Source organism: Columba livia, chromosome 8, assembly GCF_036013475.1.
Source record: "Columba livia isolate bColLiv1 breed racing homer chromosome 8, bColLiv1.pat.W.v2, whole genome shotgun sequence".
In the NCBI taxonomy this organism is placed as follows: Eukaryota; Metazoa; Chordata; class Aves; order Columbiformes; family Columbidae; genus Columba; species Columba livia.
In genome coordinates, this window is record NC_088609.1 from 30,534,119 (window position 1) to 30,560,467 (window position 26,349).

General features: G+C 46.4%; 2 protein-coding genes and 1 long non-coding RNA gene across 3 annotated transcripts; all 3 read left to right on the forward strand.

Moving 5' to 3' along the window:
- The first annotated feature begins 5,908 nt into the window (after nt 1-5,908).
- Nucleotides 5,909-8,563, forward strand: LOC135580059 (protein FAM184B-like). Its single transcript, XM_065071358.1, has 3 exons — nt 5,909-6,086; nt 7,240-7,779; nt 8,411-8,563. Exons 1-3 carry the CDS (start codon nt 6,051-6,053, stop codon nt 8,561-8,563), a joined length of 729 nt encoding a protein of 242 aa, XP_064927430.1. The 5' UTR covers nt 5,909-6,050.
- A 988-nt stretch (nt 8,564-9,551) lies between these two features.
- LOC135580142 (ral guanine nucleotide dissociation stimulator-like 1) lies at nt 9,552-14,655 on the forward strand. Its single transcript, XM_065072755.1, has 10 exons — nt 9,552-9,798; nt 10,480-10,557; nt 10,927-11,111; nt 11,393-11,517; nt 12,168-12,383; nt 12,613-12,716; nt 12,867-12,951; nt 13,345-13,431; nt 13,732-13,764; nt 14,597-14,655. Exons 1-10 carry the CDS (start codon nt 9,698-9,700, stop codon nt 14,618-14,620), a joined length of 1,038 nt encoding a protein of 345 aa, XP_064928827.1. The 5' UTR covers nt 9,552-9,697; the 3' UTR covers nt 14,621-14,655.
- A 44-nt stretch (nt 14,656-14,699) lies between these two features.
- LOC135580143 (uncharacterized) lies at nt 14,700-17,182 on the forward strand. The gene is made up of 3 exons (XR_010474407.1): nt 14,700-15,033; nt 15,520-15,672; nt 16,349-17,182. It is a non-coding gene; the product is annotated as an uncharacterized LOC135580143 (long non-coding RNA).
- Nucleotides 17,183-26,349: the final 9,167 nt, after the last annotated feature.

Below are 26,349 nucleotides of genomic sequence, written 5' to 3' on the forward strand. Positions count from 1 at the left end.
ATCGGACGCGACCGACCCTCCGCTGCTCTCGACGGACCTGTGATTGGTAAGAAGGTGCTTTTATTATTTGGGTCCTGGGTTTTAGGTAGCTAATATTTGGTTTGGTTTGGTAGCCTGCCGGTCAGACGCGGCGAAAGCCACGCTGGGTTGGGCAGGGAGCTCCCGAGGAACAGCCGAGGCGCCGTCCGTCAGACAGAGGGAAACCTCTGCAGGGTCGGCATTTGGTTTGGCTTGTGTATTTATTTGGTTTGGTTTGTGTATTTGTTTTGGTTGGGTCTGTGTATTCGTTTGGTTTGGTTTGTTATACTCAAATATGACTCCAGAAATTCAGGATAACTGTTATTAAAGCCAAATGATCAGAGCAGCGCCGGGTGGCCGGGCAGTCACTGCTCCACCCGAGGCACGGGAACTGGTTACAGAAGAAACAGTGTTTATATACGTCTGTAAGTACACACCCCGATCTTCTTCCTGATTGGTTAGCTGGGTTGCTATGCTGTCCTCGCACAGCAAAGCACATCCCCCTCCCCATGAGCACACCACATCTTTCCCGCCAAAACTTGCAACATTTTCCCGCCAAAACTCGCAACAACAAAATGTGACGAACTATGGCGGTTTAACAGCTACATAACTCAGCAAATCGTTAACCACTAACATATTCCCGGTTTGATTAGCAAATTTACTTTAGTTATGCAATTTATAACAGTTTGGTTTGTGTAATAAAGAATTCTAAGAGTTAGAGATGTTTGTTCATTAACACTTGTTAATAGGAAACGCTCAGGGGTTATTGTGCAACATGGGAAGCCCCTGCCCTTTGTTATGCAATTGCCTTCAATGTTGGGTCCTCTAAAGGTGGGAGGGGGGCAGGGGTGGGTGAGAAGAGAGGAGATGAACTGCCTGACAACAGAGGACACGTCCACAGAAAGAACGAGTGACCTGGCTCTCTGAGCAACGAACCCGGGACCCTGGAAAAAGGCGGGAAGAAGTTTTTCCGGTGCGCCATTGGAGAAGCCAAGCTCATGGCCGCCCAGCGCTGTCTTTGCTTATTGCGTTGAAATCCACGGGAATACATTTGTGTTATTCAAGTTAATTTCGAGTCAAAATTTATCACAATTTGGTGCCGTGACTCGGATGAAGGATATTCGGTGGCAACCCCTCTAAGGGAGGCGCCCCGCTTCTTTTTTTAAGTGGCCCTTGTGGGACTCTTGTCACCGGATCCTTCACCGCCAAACATTCTAAATTGCGATAAGCAAAGTAAATGCCGGCAGCCCCTTAAACTTTGTGCACGAAGACCCGAGTGAAGACGCAGGACGCGTGAGTGTAGGCCGGTTCTCCACTGGGTTGGGGCTGGGATTCCTGAGATACAGCGGAGGGGATCTCAGAAGATGGGACAGAGGAAAAGTAGGCATTCTGTTCCCATGGGAGGGCAACCGCAGGAAAGGCTTCCCCAATTCCTCCAGATAGTCCGTTAGGATTAATGATTAGGTATTGGGATGATTACCCCTCTAGGCGGGGTGAAAGCAAAACGAAAATGATACATTATTGTATGGAAGTTTGGGGTGGTAAAGAGATCCGTAGAGACCACCTGTATTGGCCAGTTTTCGGATCATTTGAGGACTGGATCTGTCAGGCTTTAAACATTTATGTTAATTCAAAGGAGCCTTTTAGTTCAGAAGAAAGCGAATATGCATTATTATGGATGAGATCAGAGACTAGGGTTAATCTACACCCGTTAAAAGAAAAGGGGGGTGATAAACATGGCCGCCAGAGAAATAAGCGGCATGAGGAAGAGATCCCGATGACACCCCCACCTTATGTACCACCACCGCCACCCCCGGTACCAGTTCCTAGCCCAGTCCCAGCCCACCCCCTTCGGCACCGAACCCAGAGGGTTCGGATGACAACCAGTCCACGGGGCCTGTCACGCGTAGCAAGACTGGACAACAGCAACAGCAAACACCAGGGCAGCTATATCCGCTGCGAGAGATCGCCATGGGAGGGCCTCAGGCGGGAATGGGATATGTGGCGGTACCTCTTAATTCCGGGGATGTTAGAGATTTTAAAAAGGAAATGGGGAGTTTGCTAGAAGACCCGTTGGGAGTAGCGGAGCAGATTGACCAATTTTTCGGGCCCAATGTATCCACGTGGGACGAGCTGCAGTCGATAATAGGAATATTGTTCACTGCAGGAGAGAGGGGAATGATCCGTAGGGCCGGTATGCGGATTTGGGATGAACAGCATCAGCAAGGTCCTGCAGCCGACACTAAGTGGCCGCTGCAAAGACCTGACTGCAACAATCAGGATCCATTACATAGGGGTCATATGCAAGACCTACGGACTATATTAGTCCCAGGCATTAGAGAGTCTGTTCCAAGGGGTCAGAACATTGGCAAGGTATTTAGTGAACACCAGAAGAAAGATGAAACACCTACAGAGTGGTTGGAACGGCTCAGGAAAAACTCACCAGCTGCATTACTAGTAGAAGAAGCACAGAAAATAACATTTGGAGGAGAATTGCATGTTTTGACACCACATAATATACGAGGGGTTTTGCAACGAAAATCTGATAAATGGATAACAGATTCTAGGTTGTTAAAATACGGAAGTATTTTCATTGAATCCCCTAAATTAACCCTAGAAATTACTTCCTTGCAGAACCCCGCATAGATCTTATATGGGGAATCTAGCGAACAATTAGCACATGATTGTTTGCAAACAATGGAAGAGCAAATAAAAATAAGACCTGACTTAGAAGAAGAGGAATTGTCAGAAGGAGAAAAATTGTTTGTAGATGGCTCCTCTCGAGTCATTGAAGGGAAACGTAAATCAGGATATGGGGTAATAAACGGAAAAACTAATAAGGTCTTAGAATCAGGGCCATTAAATCCTGGGTGGTCAGCACAAGCCTGTGAGTTGTATGCCGTTTTAAGAGCCTTACAATGGATCGGCACGGATAGTGGAACTATATATACAGATTCGAAGTATGCATTTGGGGTAGTACATACATTTGGTAAAATTTGGGAAGAACAAGGGTTGATAAATTCCCAAGGGAAAAACTTAATACATCAGGAATTGGTCACACAAATCTTGCAAGAAATAAGAAAACCTAGAGCAATAGCAGTGGTTCATGTAAAGGGACACCAGAAAGGCCTGAATCCCATTATTAGGGGAAATAACCTTACAGACGAAGAAGCAAAAAGGGCGGCCTTTTTAAATCTTGATTTTGATTAAGATTTAATTAATCAATTAATAATTAATAATCAATTAATAAATCTTAATTCTGAGCCAGCTGTATTGCAGCTGGTGTTGTTCTGTGGATAGACTGATTTGGATCGAAAATTAATGCAAGGGATTGATGCTTAATATGCTGTTTATTGACACCTGTAAGAAATTACCAAAGGTAGGAGCTGAGGGACGTAACTATTGCTCAGCTAACTGGAATTGCATATAAAGTTTATAGTGGCAGGAATGAAATGAAGAGGCCAGAGGAGCCCAAGCCTGTGCCCGGCAGCTCCCCCTGGATCAGCTGCGGTGGGAAGAGCAGAACTAAATACGGTTATTAAAGGAGGGTGAGTCCAATTACAACACCCCTATGTTGCCTGTCCGCAAGCCAGATGGGTCATGTTGGGTGGTTCAGGACTTAGGAGCTATAAACAAAATAGCTGAGGACCTCTGCCCAGTGGTAGCAGACCCATACACCCTTCTGAGAGTATTAACACCTCATTTGACTTGGTTTATCGTTTCAGATTTAAAAGATGCTTTCTTTTGCCTCCCTCTCCATGAAGCCAGCCAGACAATACGTGCATTTGAGTGAGAGAACCCTAAAAATAAATGTAAAACCCGGCTCCCATGGACGGTGTTGCCACAAAGATTCACAAATAGCCTGACAATATTTGGAAATCAGCTTGCTAAAGGTTTTGAATCCTGGGAAGCCCCGTCTGATGAGGGACAGATGCTACAATATGTGGATGACATTTTAATCGCTACTAGAACCAAGGAGACGTGCGTGACCTGGACCCCATGGACCAGAAACAGCTGCAATGGAATAAGGAAGCCACACGAGCCTTTGAAGAACTTAAAAGGGCTTCGATGTCAGCGCCTGCTGCCATTTCTCCTATTCTTTCTCGAGAAGCAGGGAATAGCCTTGGGTGTATTGGCACAGGATCTTGGCCCATATCGACGAGCAGTGGCCTGTTTCTCCAAACAGTTAGACCCAACTGCAAAGGGGTGGCCTGGATGCGAAGGCCAAGAGCTGGGATACGATCAAAAGTGTCCACGCTATCGGCAGAAATAGGAACGGCGGGGACACGGCCCGTGCTGCCGGGAAGATGAGGAACTCGGCTGCCGGCTGCAGCCTGGTCGGCCAGAGAGGCAGAGGGTGCCGAAACCTGGACCTGATCCTCTTGCTAGGGGCGGTGACTTATTGTTCCCACCTTAGCCTGGCCAGTCCCTGTACCAAGTGCTACGAGCGTGTGAGAATAGGGAGACTAACCCAATGTGTTCTAAATTATCACGCTCATATTACTTCTGGAGGTTATGGTAGAACGGAATTGGAGAAGTGTGAAATCCAAGGGCAGAAATTAACCAAGGGTAGCAAGTAACCCAGGGAAAGGTGGACTCGGTGTGGGCTCTGTCTCCTGCCCTGGGGGAGCACAGAGTGTCTGTTTTACACAAGCTGGTATGGGGGGCTGTTCAGATGGAGGGGAGGGCAAGGTCAGTATAAGGAGGAGCTAGTTAAGAGTGCCACTCAGGAATTTAAAAGAAAGCAAGAGCAACAGAAATTGGTACAGACAAGCAGTGATTGGTGTGAAGAAATAAGGCAAAAGGACAAGGGATTACAATTACCAACAGTAGGGAAAAACCTGTTTATAGATCTTATGGAAAAGATAGCCCGGGAATTAAATGTCACCTGGTGCTGGATATGTGGGGGGTCTCAAATGACTGAACACGTTGGACGAACCCCTTGTAAGTTCGTGTTGCGGGCAAATTCATCAAATACCTCTATTCCTCCCACTGGGTGGCCAGGTCCACCTCATGGATATTGGTCTCGAAATTGTAGCCCGGTGGAAGAAAATGGGGTTCAGGACAGTATGTGCATTTCTGGGTTTACTGTTCATGCCATGTATGATCCCGTGCTTTATTCGGTTAATGCATTCAGTAGTCCAAGGCGTGCAAATCTCAGCCATGCCTATAGATCCTGAAATGGCAACAAAAGGAACGGGGTATAAATTAATGATTGTAAAAGATAACACCAAACCGGACCTAGCCGCCGCTAGGCAGTGCTGGCTAACTTTGAAGCCAAAACTTCATAAACAAGTTTCGTAACTATTTACACAGAACTTTAGCACCTTTTCCTTTTTCCAGGTTCAGAGCCCGTGCCTCATTTGGTTATATCTGTAAACATTGAACATCTCGGCACGAATCACAACTGCATTTCTCACAACCACAATTCTCATTTCTGGGGACGGAACCCCCCTTTGCGCGGGAAGAACGTGTTCTTGATTTCAGTTGCCTACTCTTTAAAACCTTTAGTAGAACAGTGAATAGATTGAACCGCAAAGTGAAAACATCACTGTAAATGACAAGAACTTCGTTTTTCCTTTCCCAGTTATGCTTGGACTTTGCAGTTTTGCGTTATCTGTGTTATCCTGTTGGGTGTTTCTTCCTAAGGAGAACATTACACAGCTTTGCGAGGTTCCTCCTCACGGAAGGCAGCAGCCCCAGACAAACCTCTCTATATACACACACACATATATATCTCTGTGTGTCTGAACCCTCTGCTGTTCAGGCGCTTTGTCCGGCTGAGCAAGGGCTTGGGCTGCGGGCGGGCTGAGGGCGGGGCAAGGAGGCGCGCGCGGGAGCGGCGGCGAGCTGCGATTGGGCGGCTGCGGGCGGCACGTGCTGCCGCGAGGCCGCGTCCGGTCGCCGCGGTGCCGCCGGAGCCGTTGCCGCCGTTGCCGTCGGGGCGAGCGGTCGGTGCGAGAGAGAGAGAGCGGGAGTGCGGGGCTGGCGGAGCCGGCAGCAGCCCTGCCTGCGGACGCGGACACGGCGCCATGTGCGGGATCAGCTGCGGGCCCTGCTGCGGACGGGTAGGAGCGAGCCGGGCCCCGCCGCCCGCCCTCCCCCGGGGCTGCGGGGGACACGGGGCCGGGGGGTGGCAGCTCCGAGTGCCGAGAGAAGGGTGTTGGTGACTGCTGCCGAGGGACAAGTGAGGGGACGGGAGGAAACGGCACCAGCTGTGCCGGGGCAGGCTCGGCTTGGCTGTTGGGAACAATTCCTCACAGAAATGGTTATTAAACACTGGCCCAGGCTGCCCAGGACAGCGGTGGAGTCACCATCCCTGGAGGGTTTGAGAGGCACAGAGATGAGGTTCTGAGGGACACGGGGCAGTGCCAGGGCTGGGTTAACGGCTGCACTCGATGATCTCTGCCAACCAAAATGATTCTATGTTTGTCACAGAGGCACCCCGAGGGTAGATTAAGGGACAACAGGTTCCAAAACAACTTTCATTAAACTGGTGGGAAACAGGGTTTTAGCACTCAAAAAGTGACTTAAATACAGGTTGGGATATTAGTTGAGGAAAATTATTAAGGGGCAGCATCATCACCCAGAACAATGCCGGAGCCGTCTCTGAGTCCGGGAGGAGCACACACTTGCCTGAACACGGTGTGGGGTTATTTTAAAGGGGTACACGTACTCGTATTCAGTACCGAACGTTTGCACTCGTGATTGTGCGAGGGTAAATTTATAATACACTCGCAATCCTGCGAGGAGAAATACACGTGCAAATGTGCACGGAAAGTCACACGTGCTTATGTAGAAGCTCAGGGGGAAAATACACCCGCGATTATGTGAGGATTAACTTTACACTTTTCAGGGTGCCCCTGAAGCCTCCAAACATCCCCCACACTGGCTGCGGGCGCCCAGCGGCTCCTGGCGCCTCGGCGCTCCCTTCTCCTAACGGCCCTGGCCAGGGGCTCTGGGGCCAAACAAAAGCAGCTGTTGGCCTCAAACAGCAGAGAGAGGGAGATGTGTCTACTCCTTCCATACTGAAGGAGGTGGGGCAAGAGGGGGGTTTACATCCTGCCACAATGATCCTATCGTTCAATCTATTTTTTGCATTGTAATAGTGCCTAAAGTTCAGGTTTCGTGTGATCTTGTCCTGGAACTTTTGCAAGGACGTGAAAAGTAAATGTGTTGCTATCTGCAATTCAAAACTGCCTTTCCGTTGTTTTCTAACAGGCTCGGAGCTTCCCCTTTTGGAACCTGTGTGTTTGGAGATGTTGGAGGAGACCAAGGAGGAGGACACCCAGGAGGAAGAGACATGAGGAAGATGTGGAGTCTCTGCACAGCCTTGAGGAGACTGTGACCAAGGCAACCAAGGAAGATGTGGAGAGTCCAGAGCACGTTGAGGAGACTCCAGAGCACATTGACCAGAATCCAGAGCACGCTGAGCAGACTGTAAGCAAGACCAGAGAGGAAGATGCGGAGACTCCAGCGTGCATTCAGAAGAGTCCAGAGCACACTGAGCAGACTGTATACAAGACAAGAGAGGAAGATGCGGAGATTACAAGCAATGTATCAGACGAAGACGCAGAGACTCCAGAGCGCATTGAGAACAGCCTAAGCAAGGCAACAGAGGAAGACACCAAGGCTGCAGAGTGCATAGAGGAGACTCCAGGCAAGCCAGCTGAAGAAGACATGGAGACTCCACAGAGCCTTGAAGACAATGTGAGGAACCAGCCTGGGGAAGATGTGGAGGTTCCACAGAGCGTTCAAGAGGCAAGTCACTGGTGTACAGACAGTTCTATCTGACTAGGGGATATTTTAGAGATAAAGGAGTAAAAACAAACAGAAAAGCATCCCCCCAAATAAACCCAAATCTTGGCTTCCCCAAACCAGGATTTGGTTGCACTGCACTCAAATCCTTTCTAATTGAGTTGTTGCTGTGCTTAAGGCTGTGGTAGTTAGTAAAGCCCAGAAACTTTAAATATTCAATTGGTATGTATGATGAAAAAATGTTATGTGGTTGCAGGGGGACCAGTATATGTATTTCTAAAGTTAGTTTTTATGTCTATTCTCAATTCTCTAGTGCTTTGCTCCTCAGCATGTATCACCATGTTAATACAGTGGCTGTTAGTGCTGGGGTTCAGGAGATCTGCACTCTCTGGTTTAATTCTTACCTCTTTCATTGGCTTGTGCAGTAATTTGTGCACTCAGCTCTTCTCTGCTTTAAATTAAAAGTCCAAAAAACCCCAGGTAACTAAAGGCAGCTAAGAAGTGGCAACTTAAGTGAGTGTTGTTGAGGTGTTGTGAGATCCCGGTGTTGGCATGCTGGTGTCTGCAGCCTGCGCTTGTGCAGGGACCGTGTTCCTTTCTCTCTGACCTGTTTCTCTTTGCCCTTTCCTGGCAGAGCACAACTGAGGATGGAGCTGAAGACGCACAAGAAGGAGCTGTTGACTGTGACACCCTGAGAAGAGCGCAGATCCAGCAGACTGAGGGTGAAGGAGCAAGATGGCTCGGGGTAAGTGAAGCTGGTGTGGTGGCCAAGTCCCCAGCTGATTAAAGTGTCCTCACTTCATTGCAATCAGTGCAGCTGTGGCAGTTTGAGCCAGAGGGTCAGGAGGTGGGCAGAACTTTCATGTTGTGTTGCGATGTTTCTGCATTTTCTTCGGGATCAAAGGCAATAATATAAGAACTTGCTTTGGTGTAGTGTCCAGGTTGGTAGTATAAAGACTTTGAGTGGCAGATTTTCCACCTCTGCTGCCTGTTTTCACCAGGAGAAATATTAGAAAGTATTTTTGACCTGCGGTACATTTCCCAGCTGATGGTTTTGTGCAGGAGGTGGGGAGCATTTTGAGCATGTCTGCGTCCCACAAAGACACTTCAGAAAACCAGAATTTTCTCCCGTTCCAGGGGTGTTGTTTCTCGTACGTAGAAGGAGCTTCCAGGTCTTGGTCATATTCTCAAGGGAAGAGTTCTTAGTGGTGCTGCATTTGTAGAGTGATTTGGAGGCTTTTCAGCTGAAAAGCGTTGGCTGGTAAATTAGTGGATGTGTCTGAGAGAAATGCAGCTCTAACTGAAAATATCATAGAACCCGTGTTGAAAGGAATACAACAGTTTTTGTTCGAGTGAGTTGGGCTTCATTACCAATTCCTTTAAGTACTGAGAAGCTTGAAATCTTGCTTAGTAACTTCTTGTAGAGGTACCAGTAGGTGAAGGAACTGAGATCTTTCATGCTTCAGGAAGTCAAATAAACCTTTCTTAAACTTCTTGATGCTAAGAAAGCATCCGGGGTTTTTGAATGGTTGGTCCTGTTATGAGAGGATGGTCAGTTTAAAAGCCAACCATGAGATTACAGCTTAAGCCCTGGAAACACTTGCCTGTTTAAATAAGAAATGTCTTTATTGTCCTCCAGTATTTGATACAGCATTTGGTATTTGGAGAGCCAAAACTGACAAAATTGTTTAGTAACTAGAGATGGACTGTTCCTGTGAAAAGGTGGAATGGAATCTGTGTTTGATTGTGCAAGCTGTGCCGGGGCTCTGGCTTCTGTCTGATTATGTGCTTTGTCTTTGTTTCCACTTTGTAGGCTGAAGGAGACCAGTTACCTGCAGAACACGCTGTCAGCCCGGACGAGACGTGCAAAAGCAGGGCCCTGAAAGCTGCAACTTTGGAAAAGCTGGTGGAGACGCTTCCAATGGCGTTTGCGGATAATGACTTTACATACATCAACACCTTCCTCTCCACGTACAGGGCCTTTGCTTCCACCAGCACAGTCCTGGAGCTGCTCCTGGACAGGTAAGAGCCAGGACAGAACGGAAACTGAGCCATCATTTATTATACACGACAGGGGGATGTTGACAGGAATTTCTTAACCTACTTTTAGTGGACATGGAGTTAATAACCTGATGGACAGAGGTCGAGAATCCTGCCAAATTCAGGATTTCAGCATAAACAGACCATGTGCAAATGCACGCTGCCCACACCCCAGCTCTCATTAAAGCTGAAGCGCCAGGCGGGGAAAGCGTGCGTGGTCTGACCGGTAGGGAACCAAAATGTTCTCACTCAGATGCACCATGAACTCCTCGTCACCCGTACGTAAGGAGGTGCAAGGTGTGGTTTGACAGGAGCTGTTCCAGCTGCCGCCAGGGCTCTCCCCGCAGGTCTCTGGAGGCTCAGTGTCCCCAGCTGAGCTCCCTATGGCTGTGGCTGCGCCGCTCCTGTCAGAGGGACCACGGCTCTGCCTGGTTTAGTCTGGGTTTGCTTTGCAGTGCACGGGGACACGTGCAAACCCTTCATCTCTCCTCAGCTTCCCCGGCCACGGTGGAATTGTCCAGCATGAAGCCCTTGTCTTCATGCCAGTTGTATATGAATATGCCAATATGTGTATGTTTATGCCAGTTGTATATGGATTACGCTATTTGGGATTTTGCTTTTGCTCAGTAGAGGTTCCTCTAAACAGCCATCTCATTTTTCCAGATACGGAAACCTGGAGATCTCGGGCTCTGAAGAGCGTGGAAGCCAGAATTCCCCCGGATCCAGCACAGTGCTCAGGACGTAAGTTTGGTTTTGCAGCGCCCAGCGAGCCCCAGTCAGGGTTCGGTGCTGGAGCGGGACGTGGGCAGCACAGCTGTTGTTTCCAATAATACAACCCAGAGAAAATCTTTAATTATTTTGAATGATTGTGCTGTTTTCTCAAGGTGTAATTGAGGAAGCAGCCTTTAGTTTCCTATGAAGTATTATTTTAATAATATTTCTTGCATAAAAAGAACAAATGAAATTCTCTGCTCACAGAAGTGTCCATGCTGCCTTCACGTGGGGGATGAATGTCTCAGTGTTCCTGTTGTTGTATTAGGTACAGATCCATGCCATTGCATCAATAGCTGCTGCATACAGCCCATGTGCTCTCTCTGAATTTGCTCACAGTGCGATCGCATCGATTTTACAAGCCTGGCTCGACCAATGTGCCGAGGATTTCCAAGAGCCGCCCGACCACGTGTGTCTGCTGAAGGTGCTGAGTTATCTGAAGAAGAACATGCCCGGCTCTGACCCGGAGAAGAGGGCGCAGAACCTCCTGGAGCAGTTCCAGAAAGAAGAACTGGAGAATGATGGTAAAGTACCTTTCTCTGCTGTCTGGGTGTTCTCCCAGCGTCAAGCCTGACACGTCCCCTTATCCAGGGCACAAAGCTTCTGTGCCGTGAGCCGAAAAGTCTCTTTGCCAATTTAGTCTTCCAGTCCTCTTTCTCACTAAAATGTGCAGCACAGTGAGGTCGTTACACCAGGCAGGTCCCTTTGCATGTTCTGCTATTAGATGTAGTGATTTTTCAAGTATCTGCTTTGATTAATTGTTTTCTGTACAAATTCACTGACTCGTGTTTCCCACGCTGGCCAGACGCGTTCCACAGCCTTTCTCCCTGCAACCTGGATGAGGAAGAGGAACTGGAGATCAGCGGTGCACAAGAATTCTCATTGTTCCAAGAAGAGCTGGTGGCAGAACAGCTGACGTACATGGACGCGGTATGTCGATCATACGTGTTACCTGAAATGCTCGGGGAAATGGTTCTGGGCTTCTAATTGTTTGTTTGTCTGTTTGTTTTTTAACTTGTACCAATGAAAGTCTGGCGTTCCAGAACCGCTCTGTTGCTGGGACACAGAGCACAGCTCTGCTTGGTTATCCAAACTCGCTTCATTGATTGGGCTTTTCCTTTTGTTCTTCTGAAGGTGTTTGTCTTTTATTTACAGTGTGAATGTAGACTGTGTAGCCTCTTTTGCAAAGTTTAATATTTGACCCCTGAGAAATAGCGTATTTTGACTGCATTTCAGGCTACCTCACCTGAAGGTGTATAAGTACTTTTAACTGTAGTGCTCCGATTTGGTTTATTTGTATCAATCTCTTTCAAAAATAGCATTATATGGAATCTTTTCCCCTTGATAATTTAAGTGATAGAAAGGTGTCTCTTATTTTGCCAGGACTGTTTAGCTGACAGTTCTTTTAGGGCATCAGGCCTAAAGAGTTATAGCCAAGTGTATATTTTAAACTAAGAGAAAACCAGTATATCCCTTTTAATACCATATTAGCTTCAGATGCAGTTTGCACTGTAAACATGCATGTCTTGCTGTGGGCAATAGCGATCCAGGCTGACTTGGACACCTCTGTTTCCCTCTAGACACTCTTCAAGAACGTTGTGCCCCACCACTGCCTGGGCTGCATCTGGTCCCGCAGGGACAAGCAAGAGAACAAACACCTGGCAGAGAGCATCAGAGCCACCATCTCGCAGTTCAACGCCGTCACCAACTGCGTGGTCAGCACCGTCCTGGACAGCAGAGAATTAAAGACACGGCAACGAGCGAAGACCTTGGAGAAGTGGATCCGTATCGCACGTGTAAAGCGTTTATTGACGACTGTTTAACGTTCCTTGTGCGGGTGCCGTGGAGCTGGGAGGGGGCAGGGGGGTTGTTGGGGAGTGATATTTTGGATGCTCAGTATTTTTGGAGCTGCCCGCTTAGCAGGGAGAATGTGCAGCGAGCAGGACACGGGGCAGACAGAAGAGCACTGACTGTTGGTGGTGCTGACGTGTAACGCTCCTGTGTTTCTATCCGCTCCTTTCACAGCAATGTAGGATCCTGAACAACTTTTCGTCTTTGAAGGCCATTGTTTCCGCACTGCAGTCCACCTCCGTTTATCGCCTGAAGAAGACCTGGGCCTGCGTTCCAAAGTAAGGCTGTGCAGTGTGTCACTGGATGTGTTTTGGTGCTTTTATCTTTTATGTGCCCAACCATTAATGATTCTTGAGAAAAAAATAGTACCCTGATCTGATTCAGAGTGCTTACAAACAACTTAAATGATTTAACCTTTTCCTGTACAGGGACACAATGCTGATGTTTGAAGAGCTCTCAGAAATCTTCTCCGACTCTGACAACTTTGCGACGAGCAGGGAGCTGCTGCTGAAGGTGGGAATGAGCTTGAGTCGCCAGGCTGGTGATCTCCCCCAAAGCCGAGCTCAGCCCTGTTCCTAACCAATGAACTCCCGTATGCGGTGCTTTGGGGAAGACGGGTCTGTAAATCCCGGCTTTTCTGCTGTTGCGAGAGGTGCCGCACAGCGAGATTTGACGCAGATGAGTTACGAATGAGCACTTGGGCTTTATACCGCTCTGTACAGACAGGAACCGCTGGCTAAGATCCTAAGGATGGTGTCACGAAAGCATCATTTACAAGAGCACTGTTTGGTGAAGCAGATGAGTTGTATTTTGTTTGCTAACACAGGAGTATTCTAGCATTCTAATTAGTATTATTGATTATTATTTCTCAGTCAATTAATCCACCATTGCTCTGCCCGTTTGCAGGGAGTCACCCAAGGCACGGTACCTTACCTGGGTACCTTCCTCACAGACCTCGTCATGCTGGACACAGCCCTTCAGGACTATCTCGAGGTGATTTGGGGCAATTTTTGGAATCCTAAATATGCTCCCTCCCTTCCAGACACTGTGTCTGGTCCTGTGTTTTCCCCTGGGTTCTAGTGCAGCTCTCAAAAATAGAGGAATCTATTTGAAAAATAGACTCAGGCACACGAGTGCTGTGGTTTATCCTAGAGCTGGAAACAGGTCTTTGCAGAAGCCTTTGCTCAGGGCAGCTCTGGCCTTTCCCTTGGTGTCGCTACTTCATCCTGTTTGTGATTAACTCAGCCCAGCCTGTGCTCTTCTCCTCTGATCCCTTCTCTGTCCTTCCAACAGGGCGGCCTGATCAACTTTGAGAAGCGGCGAAGGGTGAGTGGAACGTTGACTGTTCTGTGGTCGTTAGTTGCTGACGCTCTCTGCTAGAGCGTTCTCTTGGCGAGGCCTGTTGTCTTTGCTCGGGCGTATCCAACAGCCGCTCACGTTACTGCAGATGGTGAGTGTGAGTGTGAGCGCACGACGTGCAGAGCCGGGGAGGATCAGGCTCTGCTGTCATCACAGGCACCTCTAGTTATGTCCCTCGCTTAGTGCCTGAGAACCAGCTCCGTACAGAGCGGGATTCCTCTCTCGGCGCCGCTCTGGCCACGCAGGGCTGAGCGGGAAGGCTGAGCTGCAGAGCTGCATTGTTGGAAACAGTGGTTCTTGACATGGTCACTTCTTCAACTGAAACCGACCTGCGGGTCAAACTCAGTCTGTCCTGGATCTGTTGCTGCGTGTGGGTAGGATATTAACGAGACCGGCTTTCTTTTTCTAATTGGAATTCCTATTTTATTATTTGTTTTCTTAGGAATTTGAAGTAATTGCACAAATTAAGCTCTTGCAGTCCTCATGTAACAGCTATTGCATGTCAGCAGATGAGAAATTCGTGCAGTGGTTTAGGAGGCAGCGGCATTTAAGTGATGAGGAGAGGTAGGGTCTCAGCCCAGCTGGCGAAGCAGCTTTTCTTGCCCCGCAGGCAGGTTCAGGTTCTCTCAGCCTTGAGCTCTGCGCTGCCAGGAGCTGCTCCCGGAGAGTGGAAATACACCCGCACAGAGCTGCGCTCCTCCTTGTGGGGATGCCACCCTCTGGGGCGTGGGAATGGCCCAGGGCTCCTCAAATATGGCCACTCTGAGATATTTAACTAATGGTGTTGCCTGTTCTGCAGTTTCCGGCTTTCACGCGAAATTGAAGGAGCTGCTGACAAGAGTGTCGCATCGGCCAAAGGTCAGAAGAGCGTGGTGAAGAGATTCAGCCTGTGAGTATAACGGTTTGGTGCCTGAATATGAACTGGAGTAAATCAAACACCAGCTGACAAACCTGGCTGGGGATCCAGAACACTGGATTTTAGTGCTGGATTATAAATTCAATTCACATTTGCAGCAGCAATACAGAGTAAATAAGGATAGAGTCTAAGTGCCAGCTTTGCTCAGCCCAGCTCTGCTGTGCTTTCTTTTCTCCCCTAGGCCGTTCCTGGGCTTGGGGGTGAGCGCCCACAGCACAGCCGTCAACGCGCAGCCCAAACCTGCTCCAGGTGGGAGCTCTGGGGACAGCACCGTCACCATCGTCCCTCCCACCGACACTGCCGAGGAGCCTCAGCACAAGGTAGGGCCTGGGCCCTGTGTTCAGCACAGACAGCCTGTGCGAGGCTGCTGACGCTGCCGGCGGCCCCAGGCGCTTGCCCAAGCCTGTGGGTCTTGACTAGAGCGTTGCTTGCGGTGGAATGGAGGGCCCTGAGCTCTGGGAAAGGCAGTTGTGGGGGGAAAGCTCATCTGCATCAGCCCAGCCTAATTCTGGGGCAGGCAGAGCACTGAGCAAGTGAGAAGCAGCTGAGGTCAGAGCTCGCCAGCCCTGGGCTTTGACCTGCCAGGAACTGCCCAGGCCAGCCTTGTCTGGGCTGGGTTCCGTTCCCAGGGAGCTTTGTCCTGCAGACTCTGCTCTCTTGACCTGAACTGCCTTCACTGGGTTGCTGAAGCCCTTGTTGAGGCTGTTGTGCTCAGGAGTGTCATCTTTAGCTTTTGGATCTTTTCAATTAACTGGTAATCAATGTGTTTGATCTCGTGTCCCCCCTTGCTGCCATCTGGTGACAAGTGCTCCAAGAAGTGCCCCGACTCCGTGACTCCCATTGCAACCAAAGAAGTGCCGCCAGTCCTGCCAGTTTACAACCAACAGAACGGAGAGAGCTGCATCATCCGGACCAGCGTAGAGGAGGACAGAAGTGGCAACATCTACAGGAGCATCCTGGTGAGTGGTGGGAACAGCAAAACGCTGTTCTGTGGGTGATGTTTTCACCCCAGGTGCCTTGAATGGTGCTTTTAGTTTTGGAAACACCTATTCACTGATCAAACCTCCTTGACAAGGAAAATGACCGATGTTAGAAATCAAAACCTGTGGAGCAGGGGATGAATGAGAGGTTTGCAAAGAGCATCTCTCAAGGTTTCTGCTCTAGAAATTGAAGCTTGTCTTTGATCAACAATGCCAAGTGCAGCACTCTGAGCAAGTGCCGGCTTTGCTGCCCCTGCTCTTCTGCCAGCGCCGGCTGTTGTGTGTCCAGCTCAGCACTGGGGTGTGTGACTGTGGCACAAGGTGCCCCTTCCCCAGCAAACCCAGCTACAAGGCCCCGAATCTTTGCAGGACATCCAGAAAGTGTTTAGCACAGGAGACTGTGGATTAATGGATGTGAGCAAACAGCAGCTGGGGCAGCTATTGCTGTGGATTCGACGGCTGCTGAGAACAAGGTCTCACCTCTGCAAGTGGGTGCTCTGGAGAGCAGAGGCTGTGATTTGCTGCTGCGTTTCTAGAGCAGCGTCTGTTGTCCTGCAGTAAATCAGCCACCAGGTGTCCCAAAGAGCATGTTTTAGTATCTGGCCGAATCTAGGACGCAGTTCCCAACCGAGTCCTTGCCACTCTCTGTCTGCAGCTGACTAACCAAGAGAAGGCTCCTGCTGTCATCCAGAGAGCCCTGGAGAAGCACAGCCTGCAGTGTGGCTCGGCCGAGGATTACGAGCTGGTACAGATCATCTCCGAGGACAAAGGTGGGGAAGCAGAACTCTGCTGCTGCTGCTTGACCGGTGCTGCTGCATTTTGACGGCAAGAGTGACACGCGAAGCGACGTCAGGAACGCCACGGACACGTTGTCACAGCTGCCGGTGAGAATAAACCCCTAAGGCTGAGTGGTGCGCCAACTCACGCTGGCTCTGCTCCCTCTCTTGCAGAGCTGGCGATCCCACCCAAGGCGAACGTGTTCTACGCCATGAACACCCAGGCCAACTTCCATTTCATCCTGAGGAGAAAAGCTGCAGCACAGGAGGAGCCTGCGCCCCATGGATTTTAATGGCTGAGCCTTCTATAGGATTTACTGCTTATATTATAAGCATGGAAACTTTTTTTCCCCAGGTTTAGTCTGGAGTTGATATATTTGAATATGTGACCTGTATCTAATGTTTGAGCTTTGTATAATATTTAATATTTATATAACAAGTCTATTACCTTTTTTCCAGTTCTTGTCTGCAGTTCATGTATTGTAATACTTGATGTTTTTATCATATTTAATCTTTACATACTTGCATAGAAACATTCATTAGTATATAACCTTTTTTCCACTAATTTCTGCTTGGAGTTACTATATTTCCATAGCTTAGCTTTACAGAATATTTGAGCTTTGTATAATATTTAATATCTATAGAATAAGTACATAACCTTTTTTCCACTAATTTCTAATTGCAGTTAATATATTTAAACGTTGTATCTGTATATAATATTTGAGCTTTATTTAATATTTTTATTTACTGTACTAATATTTATTTTTTATATTTTTATTTAAGGTACTGATATTTAATATTTTTATTTAATGTACTAATATTTAATATTTATTGACTATTTTTATTTAATGTACTAATATTTATTTAATGGTTTTATTTAATGTACTAATATCTAATATTTATTTACTCTTTTTATTTAATGTACTAATATTTAATATTTATATAATATCTACATAGACCTTCCCCAATAATTTTTGTCTGGAGTTGATACATTATTTCATCTTTATATAATATTTCATCTTTGTAGAATATTTAATATTTATATGATAAATATATCGACTTTTTTCTAACAATTTTTGTCTGGAGTGAATATATTGTAATGTTTGGTCTGTATATAGTGTTAGAGCTTCATATAATATTTATATACACATATTAAATAAATAGATATATACATATATATACATATAAAATAAATAGATACACTTTTTTCCACCCTTTTTTTCTGGAGTTAATAGATATTAATAATTGAGCTTTATATAACACATCATGTATATATTTATATTTTTATATATTTATATTTATATAGTAAATATCAATACAATTTTTATCTTTATAATATTTATCTAATAAATACTTGAACTTTTTCCACCTGTTCTTATCTGGCGTTAAAATATTTTAGTATTTGATCCCTATGTAATATTTAATCTTTACACAGATGGAACATCTCTGTAATAAATACGGAACTTTTTTCCACTAATTCTTCTCTTGAGTTAATATAGTTTAAGATTTGAGCTGTTATATAATACATAACCTTTATTTAATACATAATCTTTATTTATATAATAAATATGTGAACTTCTTTTCCCACCAATTCTTGTCTGGAGTTAAAATATTTTAATATTTGATCCTTATGTAGTATTTAATCTTTAGCTAATATGTAATGTTTCTATAATAAATATGTAAAGTTTTTTCCACTCATTTTAGTCTGGAGTTAATATATATTAATGTTTTATTTTGCATTATACTTAGTTTTCATATATTAGTTACTATTTATATAATAAATGTGCAAATGTTTTAACACCAATTCTTGTCTGGAGTTAGTATATTTTAATGTTTGATCTCTAAATAATATTTGACCTTTATATAATATTTAATCTTTATATAATATGTAATGTCTCTTTAATAAATAGATTAGCTTTTGACCACTAATTTTTGGCTGGAGTTAATCTGTTTTAATGTTTGATTTTGTATTCTATTTAATCTTTATTTAATATTAAACATTTCTATAATAAATACTTGAACGTTTTCCCACCAATTCTTGTCTGGAGTTAGTGTATTTTAATGTTTGGTCTTTGTATAATGTTTGAGCTTTGTATAATATTTAATGTGTCTATAATAAATAGATAAACTCTCTACCACTAATTTGTGTCTGGGGTTAATGTATTTAAATATTTGATCTTTATGTGACATTCAATCTCTACGTAACCTTTACTGTTCCTATAATAAACATGTCAACTTTCCCCCTCCCCAGTGTCTGCGTTCATCTCTTTTCCTCTCTGAGAATTCCCCGTGCTCTGAGAGTTTCCACCTTTTCCCCGTTGTCTCAATCACGGCGTTTGTTGCTCCCGGCAAAAAGCCGACCCCGAATTTAAGCTCCTCTTGCTTTCCGGTTGTACTGAAACTACCCAGGGGACAACACACACCAACACAACCTTAATCCATTTCCCTCAGATCCACACAACCTATTTGCGCACCGGGAATTCCACATTGAGTACCGAGGGCACAACAGCACAGAGAGAGCTGTCAGGTGCTGGGGACAGCCTTGGAACCGGTGATGTGCACCAGCCCTGCCTGTGACCTTGTGTGAGCAGCTCGACTTGCTGCTCGCCCTGGGGAAACTGCTCCTGGCTCCGGGTCTGTCACCCCTCACTGCGGGGTCCCCACCAGCCGCGGCTCCGGGGGCTTCGCTCTCGTGCTCCAGAGCAGAGGACAAACCCCACACCGCAAGGAGAACACAACAACTCCTGAAGCAGCCGAGCGAACGTCCCTGTTCAGCTCTGCTGACAGCGTCTCGTTCTCCAGAGCTACAGCCTCACGCGTGACCCCACACGAGGCGGCTCCGCGTTGGGGCTGCGGGTGCAACACCCGCCAGAGGCTCCGCAGGGACGGCCCTGCCCGAGCGGAGCCACGAGCCCGCTGCACAGGAAAGGGGAACAGAGCAGGACAGCGCAGAAGGGTTTGCACTGGCTCCTGCCTTTCCAAAACACCGTGAGTTCTGAGCAGGGAGAGCCCGGACAACACCAGCCCAGGAGCTGAAAGCGCAGAGCGTTGGCACCCGTGGGGTCACCTGCTGCACTGACGGGTGTTTAAGGTCACCCTGGGAAGCAGCCTCATGTTTCCACTCAGATGCGCAATTGCTCTGACCATAGACAGAGGGAAAAAAAGAGCACAAACACTGAAAAATGAGCCAGTGTGTTTAACCACAATTCACATTTCTGGGGAAGGAACCCCCCTCTGTGCGGGAAGAACACGTTCTTGATTTCAGTTGCCTATTCTTTAAAACCTTTAGTAGAATAGTGACCCCCTGGTTTCCCAGCGCTGAAATAAAAGCACCGCATATAACTATGTCTGTGGTTATGTGTTTCGTTTGCTAACATTTTGGCGACCACGCAGGGACCTCGTGGGCACCGCTGAGTGGATCGCGTCTCCATCCTGCTCCGGCTAGCACCCCGGTATTCTTGGGGTGCGCATCGGACGCGACCGACCCTCCGCTGCTCTCGACGGACCTGTGATTGGTAAGAAGGTGCTTTTATTATTTGGGTCCTGGGTTTTAGGTAGCTAATATTTGGTTTGGTTTGGTAGCCTGCCGGTCAGACGCGGCGAAAGCCACGCTGGGTTGGGCAGGGAGCTCCCGAGGTACAGCCGAGGCGCCGTCCGTCAGACAGAGGGAAACCTCTGCAGGGTCGGCGTTTGGTTTGGTTTGTGTATTCGTTTGGTTTGGTTTGTGTATTTGTTTTGGTTTGGTTTGTGTATTCGTTTGGTTTGGTTTTGTTATAGTCAAATATGACTCCAGAAAGTGAGAATAACTTCCGTTAAAGCCAAATGATCAAAGCAGCGCCGGGCGGCCGGGCAGTCACTGCTCCACCCGAGGCACGGGAACTGGTTACAGAAGAAACAGTGTTTATATACGTCTGTAAGTACACACCCCGATCTTCTTCCTGATTGGTTAGCTGGGTTGCTATGCTGTCCTCGCACAGCAAAGCACATCCCCCTCCCCATGAGCACAACACATCTTTCCCGCCAAAACTTGCAACATTTTCCCGCCAAAACTCGCAACAACAGAATGTGACAAACTATGGTGGTTTAACAGCTACATAACTCAGCAAATCGTTAACCACTAACATATTCCTGGTTTGATTAGCAAATTTACTTTAGTTATGCAATTTATAACAGTTTGGTTTGTGTAATAAAGAATTCTAAGAGTTAGAGATGTTTGTTCATTAACACTTGTTAATAGGAAACGCTCAGGGGTTATTGTGCAACATGGGAAGCCCCTGCCCTTTGTTCTGCAATTGCCTTCAATGTTGGGTCCTCTAAAGGTGGGAGGGGGGCAGGGGTGGGTGAGAAGAGAGGAGATGAACTGCCTGACAACAGAGGACACGTCCGCAGAAAGAACGAGTGACCTGGCACTCTGAGCAACGAACCCGGGACCCTGGAAAAAGGCGGGAAGAAGTTTTTCCGGTGCGCCATTGGAGAAGCCGAGCTCATGGCCGCCCAGCGCTGTCTTTGCTTATTGCGTTGAAATCCACGGGAATACATTTGTGTTATTCAAGTTAATTCCGAGTCAAAATTTATTACAATTTGGTGCCATGACTCGGATGAAGGATATTCGGTGGCAACCCCTCTAAGGGAGGCGCCCCGCTTCTTTTTTTAAGCGGCCCTTGTGGGACTCTTGTCACCGGATCCTTCACCGACGAACATTCTAAATTGCGATAAGCAAAGTAAATGCCGGCAGCCCCTTAAACTTTGTGCACGAAGACCCGAGTGAAGACGCAGGACGCGTGAGTGTAGGCCGGTTCTCCACTGGGTTGGGGCTGGGATTCCTGAGATACAGCGGAGGGGATCTCAGAAGATGGGACAGAGGAAAAGTAGGCATTCTGTTCCCATGGGAGGGCAACCGCAGGAAAGGCTTCCCCAATTCCTCCAGATAGTCCGTTAGCATTATTGATTAGGTATTGGGATGATTACCCCTCTAGGTGGGGTGAAAGCAAAACGAAAATGATACATTATTGTATGGAAGTTTGGGGTGGTAAAGAGATCCGTAGAGACCACCTATATTGGCCAGTTTTCGGATCATTTGAGGACTGGATCTGTCAGGCTTTAAACATTTATGTTAATTCAGAGGAGCCTTTTAGTTCAGAAGAAAGCGAATATGCATTATTACGGATAAGATCAGAGACTAGGGTTAATCTACACCCGTTAAAAGAAAAGGGGGGTGATAAACATGGCCGCCAGAGAAATAAGCGGCATGAGGAAGAGATCCCGATGACACCCCCACCTTATGTACCACCACCGCCACCCCCGGTACCAGTTCCTAGCCCAGTCCCAGCCCACCCCCTTCGGCACCGAACCCAGAGGGTTCGGATGACAACCAGTCCACGGGGCCTGTCACGCGTAGCAAGACTGGACAACAGCAACAGCAAACACCAGGGCAGCTATATCCGCTGCGAGAGATCGCCATGGGAGGGCCTCAGGCGGGAATGGGATATGTGGCGGTACCTCTTAATTCCGGGGATGTTCGAGATTTTAAAAAGGAAATGGGGAGTTTGCTAGAAGACCCGTTGGGAGTAGCGGAGCGGGTTGACCAAATTTTAGGGCCCAACGTATCCACGTGGGACGAGCTGCAGTCGATAATAGGAATATTGTTCACTGCAGAAGAGAGGGGAATGATCCGTAGGGCCGGTATGCGGATTTGGGATGAACAGCATCAGCAAGGTCCTGCAGCCGACACTAAATGGCCGCTGCAAAGACCTGACTGCAACAATCAGGATCCATTACATAGGGGCCATATGCAAGACCTACGGACTATATTAGTCCCAGGCATTAGAGAGTCTGTTCCAAGGGGTCAGAACATTGGCAAGGTATTTAGTGAGCACCAAAACAAAGATGAAACACCTACAGAGTGGTTGGAACGGCTCAAGAAAAACTTACCAGCTGCATTACTAGTAGAAGAAGCACAGAAAATAACATTTGGAGAATTGCATATTTTGACACCACATAATATACGAGGGGTTTTGCAACAAAAATCTGATAAATGGATAACAGATTCTAGGTTGTTAAAATACGGAAGTATTTTCATTGAATCCCCTAAATTAACCCTAGAAATTACTTCCTTGCAGAACCCCGCATAGTTCTTATATGGGGAATCTAGCGAACAATTAGCACATGATTGTCTGCAAACAATGGAAGAGCAAACAAAAATAAGACCTGACTTAGAAGAAGAGGAATTGTCAGAAGGAGAAAAATTGTTTGTAGATGGCTCCTCTCGAGTCATTGAAGGGAAACGTAAATCAGGATATGGGGTAATAAACGGAAAAACTAATAAGGTCTTAGAATCAGGGCCATTAAATCCTGGGTGGTCAGCACAAGCCTGTGAGTTGTATGCCGTTTTAAGAGCCTTACAATGGATCGGCACGGGTAGTGGAACCATATATACAGATTCGAAGTATGCATTTGGGGTAGTACATACATTTGGTGAAAATTGGGAAGAACGAGGGTTGATAAATTCCCAAGGGAAAAACTTAATACATCAGGAATTGGTCACACAAATCTTGCAAGAAATAAGAAAACCTAGAGCAATAGCAGTGGTTCATGTAAAGGGACACCAGAAAGGCCTGAATCCCATTATTAGGGTAAATAACCTTGCAGACGAAGAAGCAAAAAGGGCGCCCTTATTAAATCTTAAAGGATTGACTTGTGAGCTGCCAGATCCAAGGAAATTAAGAGAATATTGCCCTAATTGCGGACAAGGAACAGAACGGGAAAACGATTTCCCTGGCTATGAGTGCTGGAAAGAGTTTAACGTAGACGCTACTCCCTGTACTTGTCTTGGGCTAAAAGAGAGACAGTGTCCTAGCCGTCCACGCTCAAATATATATGTCTTTAGTACTGTAGAAAAAGAAAAGCTAACCAAACTAGGGGCAAAGCAGCAAGGTGAACAATGGAGATTAGAAGATGGGAGAGAAGTAGTTCCAAGAGTAACTGCAGTCGGTATAATGAACAGGTTACATGATATTACGCATTGGGGAACGCAAGCATTAGTAGAACAATTTGCCACAAAATATGTTTGCATAGGAGCATATAACATAGCAAAACATATTGTTAAAGGGTGCCTTACATGCCAGAAAGTAAATAAACAAGAAATAAGGAAACGAGTTCCCGGCAGAAGGGAACTCACATACCGGCCATTGTCAAGAATACAGATTGATTTTACAGAGTTACCAAAGGTCGGGCGATACTGCTATTTATTGGTGCTTGTAGACCATCTCCCGCACTTTGTGGAGGCATTTCCAACACCTAGAGCCACTGCTCGTACGGTACCAAAATATTGTTAGAAGAAATAATTCCCTGATATGGAATAACCGAAGCTATCGATTCCGACCGGGGCCCACATTTTGCATCAAGAATTATTACAGAAATCTTTCAGACACTAGGTACTGACTGGCAGTATCATACTCCATGGCATCCACAAAGCTCAGGAAGGGTCGAACGAATGAATGGAGAGATAAGAAAAGCAGCTTACTAAATTAATGATAGAGACTAAGATGTCATGGTTAAATGTTTCCCCTAGCACTGTTAAACATGAGGACCCAGCCAAGAACAGACCTCGGAATATCACCCTTTGAAATGTTACATGGAATGCCATTCGATTTAGAAACGCCACAAGATCACCCAAAAGTGAGTGATTTTCAGATGAAAAATTACTTAGTGCAGTTGTTGAAGCGAAGGAAATACCTTTGGGAAAAAGGGTTGGTGGTACAGCGTCCACCTCTGGACATAAAAATACATACCATAAAAACATGGAAAGAAACATCATTAACCCCTCGATGGGAGGGACCTTATGTTGTTTTACTCACTACAGAAACAGCCATCCGAACTGCCGAAAAGGGGTGGACACACGCCAGCCGAGCTAAAGGTCCAGTCAAGACTAACGCCTGGACTGCAGAGCCCACAGACGACCCTCTGAAAGTTAAACTACGGAAACAATAAATGGACCTGAGCTTGTTGAATCATATCGTGCAAGTACGGAAAAACGATAAAGATGTTTATGAATATCCCATTTGTAAAAATCATAGAGTTAGATGTATTAATAGAAGTTGTAATTGTTATCCTTTTTATATGCTTTAGGTGCATAGTGTGCCGAAATAATTGGTGGTTGTATTGTATAGACGGTATTCCCCTAGAGGAATATGCAATCAATGTTATAATATCAAATTAGAAATTACAGATTTGGCATTGAAATCAAAAGTCACACGGAAAAGAGATCCAACCCGACAGTCCTGACTGGTGGTGTATATACACCTACGAAATATAGCCTGAGCGGTTTTGCTCTCACCCTAACGAACCAACCCCTCTAAAATACAAATAACAAGGGTGTGCTGTAGAACTACCATAAAGAAAATACCGTGCCACTCTCCTATAGTCAAAGACTATAATTGGGAAGCGTATAAACAAAGGCATGGAGAGCAAAAGCATTCAGGGTTTCCTGAAGAATATTCTTGCTGCCGAGAAGATGGTTTACCCCGTGGCTCGAAGCAACCGGGTCGACGGGCGAGGCAGAGGAATAAGAGACGGTGGAAACAAGAGCCTGAGTGGAACTATGCCAAAATATTGGCCGAGCTACCCCAATGTTAAGCGGCACACCCAGGCACTAGCTAAAAAGCAAGGAGGAATGAGCCAGAGTCAATGCAGCCCAATCTGGTACACTGTGTTGATGTTGCTATTATTGCTGAGCTATGGAGAAACAGCGCATAGACCGTAGAAGTGGACTTTAATTCAAGCAGAGGAAAGTCGTGTGATTGAAGAGAATGTAACCGTAGGTGCTCCCTCATTTAACGGAACCATTTGTGATTTATTCGGACATTTAAGTTCTGGGAAGACTGGAATTTTGGTCACTGCAAACCTCCACATAAAAGGGGAATTGCAGTATCAACTTATTGGTGCCCTAGCTCCAATCCAGGAAAGGGATATTGCAACCATCCTAACCAATATTATTGTGCTTATTGGGGTTGTGCTCTCACCCTAAACGGAAAGGGAACCGATCACTGCTCTGACCTTAGGTATGATAATGGCCCTCAGTGTAGCAGGTGCAGGAACAGGAATTGCCTCAATAGTCAGCCAAAACCAAGAATTCATGGCATTGAGAGTAGCCGTCGATGAGGATCTGCTAAGGATAGAGCAATCTATTACTGCGCTAGAAAAATCAGTCAGATCCTTGTCAGAAGTGGTCTTGCAAAACCGGCGAGGATTACATCTACTGTTCTTCGGAGAAGGAGGCCTTTGCGCAGCATTAAAGGAGGAATGCTGTGTATATGCAGACCACACAGGTCTAGTAAGAAATACCATGAATAAGCTGCGAGAAAATATAGAAAAACGAAAAAGGGAATATGAATCTCAGGAGAGTTGGTACGAAACCTGGTTTAGACAATCACCTTGGCTTACAACCCTCCTCTCTACTATAGCAGGGCTGTTGATTCTCTTAATGCTAGTGTTGCTGTTTGGACCATGTATTTTTAATAAAGTAATAGCTATTGTGAGAAGCAGGCTAGAAGCAGCACATTTACTATTAGTTAAAGCAAAGTATGAGCAGTTACCCAATCATGATGATACTGAGTTATTTGTACTAAGTAGTCAAGAATTACAACGCTTTAATGAACAAAACAAATAGAAAAAGAAAAGGGGGGAGTTGTAATAAACAATTCTAAGAGTTAGAGATGTTTGTTCATTAAAGCTTCTTAAAAGGAAACGCTCAGGGGTTATTGAGTTAGAGATGTTTGTTCATTAACACTTGTTAATAGGAAACGCTCCGGGGTTATTGTGCAACATGGGAAGCCCCTGCCCTTTGTTATGCAATTGCCTTCAATGTTCGGTCCTCTAAAGG

Coding starts and splice junctions, on each gene's coding strand:
- LOC135580059 (XM_065071358.1), top strand. CDS start 6,051: ATGTGCGGGATCAGCTGCGGGCCCTGCTGCGGACGG. Junction 6,087..7,239: donor GCGGGCCCTGCTGCGGACGG/GTAGGAGCGAGC, acceptor GTTTTCTAACAG/GCTCGGAGCTTCCCCTTTTG. Junction 7,780..8,410: donor TTCCACAGAGCGTTCAAGAG/GCAAGTCACTGG, acceptor CTTTCCTGGCAG/AGCACAACTGAGGATGGAGC.
- LOC135580142 (XM_065072755.1), top strand. CDS start 9,698: ATGGCGTTTGCGGATAATGACTTTACATACATCAACACCTTCCTCTCC. Junction 11,518..12,167: donor AGCTGACGTACATGGACGCG/GTATGTCGATCA, acceptor GTTTCCCTCTAG/ACACTCTTCAAGAACGTTGT. Junction 12,384..12,612: donor AGTGGATCCGTATCGCACGT/GTAAAGCGTTTA, acceptor CTCCTTTCACAG/CAATGTAGGATCCTGAACAA.